We start from the raw sequence: 3,224 nt of genomic DNA, 5'->3' as shown, positions 1-3,224 counted from the left end.
CTTTGAGGCGATTTTGAAGAGGGTTTCGAGGGCTTTAATCAGGTATGGATTCTTGGACTTAGAATACGATTTTATGGTGTAAAAACATGGATTTAGACTGAATAATCAAGGAATCAAAGGTCAAAAATGGTGGTTTAGGGCTTGAACTTATGAGAGTTTAAAATAGGGATTTGAGGGGTCAATTGGACTCCGATTTTGGTAAATTTGATATGTACGGACTCGTGGCGAGACGAGGAATCCGGTGATGTGAATTTCGTAATTTTTTGAGAAGTGGGCCCGGGGCTCGGGTTTTTGCCAACTTCGTAATTTTAGATATTTTTCGAGTCTTTTCGATTGGGTTATGACCCATTAGACTATTGTGACGTATTCCTTGTGGTTTTGGTTAGATTCGACGCGCGTGGAGGTCGGTTTGAGGGGAAAAGGCGTCGCGAGCTAGAGATTTCATCGGTTCGAGGTGAGTAATGATTTTGAATGACGTCCTGAGGGTTTGAAACCCCGGATTTGCACAACTTGGTGCTATGTTGAGATGAGACATGCGTTCCATGACGAGCGCGGGGTCATTTACTATTGGGTACTGTGACTTGGTCCAGTCCGGATGATATTTTACCGCGTATTAGCAATGACTTGTTGTTTTCACTATGATTTGGGCTTATTGCCATATTTGGGGCTTATTGCCGACTGTTTGAACTCTTTATGAACTATCACCACTGTTTTCCTCACTGTTTGAAATATTATTTGAACTCAGTCCATTTGAATTACACTGTTTCATGAACTCAGTTATATTTTTACTCAACCTTGAGTTTTAACTGATGTTTGAACTATTGTTTGAGCTGAGCATTATTGTCTTTACTGATGCCTGAGGGGCTTATGATTATTTTTGGACTGATTGAGGCCGAGGGCCATATGTGAGGATATGTCGAGTGATGTGAGGAGGCTTTCAGGCCTCGAGTGATATGTGAGGAGGCTTTCAGGCCTCGAGTGTATTGTGAGAAGACTTTCAGGCCTCATGTTGATATGTACAGGCTTTCAGGCCTTATGATGATATAGCGCTTGGGCTGTAGGAGCCCCTCCAGAGTCTGCACACCCACAGTGAGCGCGGGTACCCATTTAGAATTGGACAGTGGTAACAATGACACTGTCACACGTGTTTTGGTCAGGTAACAATGACTGACCAGTCAGGTAACAATGGCTGACCAGTGGTAACAATGACACTGAAACACGCGTTGGGTCAGGTAACAATGGCTGACTGGTCAGGTAACAATGACTGACCATACTTGAGCATACTTGTTTTATTAATTGTTTTCAAAGAGAATTTCTTGCTATGTTTCACTGGTCCCTGCTGTTTACTTGATTTTATTGTTTGAAATAGCACTATTTGTGCCTGTGTGGGATTTTATATTCTCAGCCGTTATTCATTTTTATTGCTCACTAGGTTGGAGTACTCACTTTACTACATGCACCTCGCGTGCAGATGCAGGTATTGTTCACCCGGTAGTGGGTTTTGAGCTGGTTGAAGGTATTGCTATCGTAGCTGAGCAGAGTGACCGCCAACGTTAGTGGCACTGGATTACTTCCTTTGGTTCTAAATTTTATTCCGTATATTTTTGGCCCTGTAGTTGTATTTAGACTTCTCTAGATGCTCGTGACTTGTGACACCCCGGTCGGGTTGTGTTGGGTTGTAAATATTGGTTAGTATTGTCGTTAAGCTGTATTTATCTATTCATTTATGTTTAATATTTGTTAAAGAGACGATTTGGGTTAGTTGGCTGGCCTTGTCTTCACGAGAGGCGCCATCACGACCGGGTTGGAAATTGGGTTGTGACAAATACGGGACGAATTGCGTTATAATAAACGCTCTTTGGCAGAGGAACATCAACAATTAGTAAAGAATTTGACAGATGAGCAAAAGTCAGTTTATGAAAAAATAATAAGAGATGTGAATGAAGACAAAGGTGGGTTTTTCTTTTTATATGGTTTTGGAGGAACGGGCAAGACTATTATTTGGAGAACTCTATCTTCTGCCATAAGATCTAGAGGAGATATTGTGTTAACTGTTGCATCTAGCGGGATTGCATCTTTGTTGTTACCAGGTGGTCGAACTGCTCATTCAAGATTTGTGATTCCTCTAAATGTAACTGAAGATTCAACTTGTAATATAAAGCAAGGTACTCCTTTAGCAAATTTAATTATTAAGGCAAAGTTGATTATCTGGGATGAGGCACCCATGATGCATAGATATTGTTTTGAAGCTCTTGATAAAACTTTAAGAGATATTCTTAGGTTTAAAGATGCATCCAATTTACACCGACCATTTGGAGGTAAAACAATTGTTCTTGGTGGTGACTTCAGAAATATTACCTGTTATTCCAAAAGGTAGTAGGCAAGATATTGTTAATGCTTCTCTCAATTCTTCTTATTTGTGGCCTCACTGTCAACTGTTAGAGTTAACAAAGAATATGAGATTACAAGGTAATGAAATAGGGACACATGTAGATGAGTTGAGAGTTTTTTCAAATTGGATCTTGGCAATTAGCGATGGTATAGTTGGTACTTCTGTTGATGGCAATGAAAAAGTCCAAATACCAGATGATCTTTTGATAAAACAATCGGTTGATCCAACATCTGCAATTGTAGAAAGTACGTATCCGAATTTCAACAGTCGTTGCAATGATATAGGATACCTACAACAAAGAGCCATTCTTACCCCAACTCTTGATATGGTGGAATCAATCAACGAATATATGATTTCCCTTAATGAAAGTTCTGAGAAATCATATTTGAGTTCCGATACAATCTGCAACTCTGACAGTACTTATTCAGCACTAGAACATGTACACACTCCTGAATTCTTAAATACAATTAAATGTTCTGGAGTTCCAAATCATGCTCTTACGCTAAAGGTTGGTATTCCAGTAATGTTATTAAGAAATATTGATCAGTCAACAGGATTATGTAATGGAACTAGTATAGTACCCGCGCGATGCGCGAAAAATACGAAGAAAAAAATATAATAAATTATTAACTTAGTTGCTTAACCACCTCATATATTTATAACTTGATCAATCGTAAAATTTAAACCATTTGATCGATTCCTCATTAATCTTTAAATCCTCATTAATATAGATTCCTCATTAATTTTTGATTGGAAAAGAGGCAAAACAATTGTAAAGTATTACTATACATCAGAATTACATATAACCAAACAAAGAGCGTAAAGTAATGTG

The 3,224-nt window shown here is 38.7% G+C and overlaps 1 protein-coding gene across 1 annotated transcript in view; it reads left to right on the top strand.

The window, feature by feature from the left end:
• The window catches only part of LOC109208481, a 7,156-nt gene extending 4,145 nt beyond the window's left edge, over nt 1-3,011 (top strand). The window contains exons 4-5 of the mRNA XM_019371597.1: nt 1,866-2,165; nt 2,281-3,011. Coding sequence (XP_019227142.1) covers nt 1,866-2,165; nt 2,281-3,011 — 1,031 coding nt within the window. The remainder of the gene's footprint in view (nt 1-1,865; nt 2,166-2,280) is intronic.
• Nucleotides 3,012-3,224: the final 213 nt, after the last annotated feature.

The sequence above is a fragment of the Nicotiana attenuata genome, unplaced genomic scaffold (genome assembly GCF_001879085.1).
Source record: "Nicotiana attenuata strain UT unplaced genomic scaffold, NIATTr2, whole genome shotgun sequence".
Lineage (NCBI taxonomy): Eukaryota > Viridiplantae > Streptophyta > Magnoliopsida > Solanales > Solanaceae > Nicotiana > Nicotiana attenuata.
Note: the sequence above shows the minus strand (reverse complement) of the source record. Positions and strands in the feature narration are given on the sequence as shown.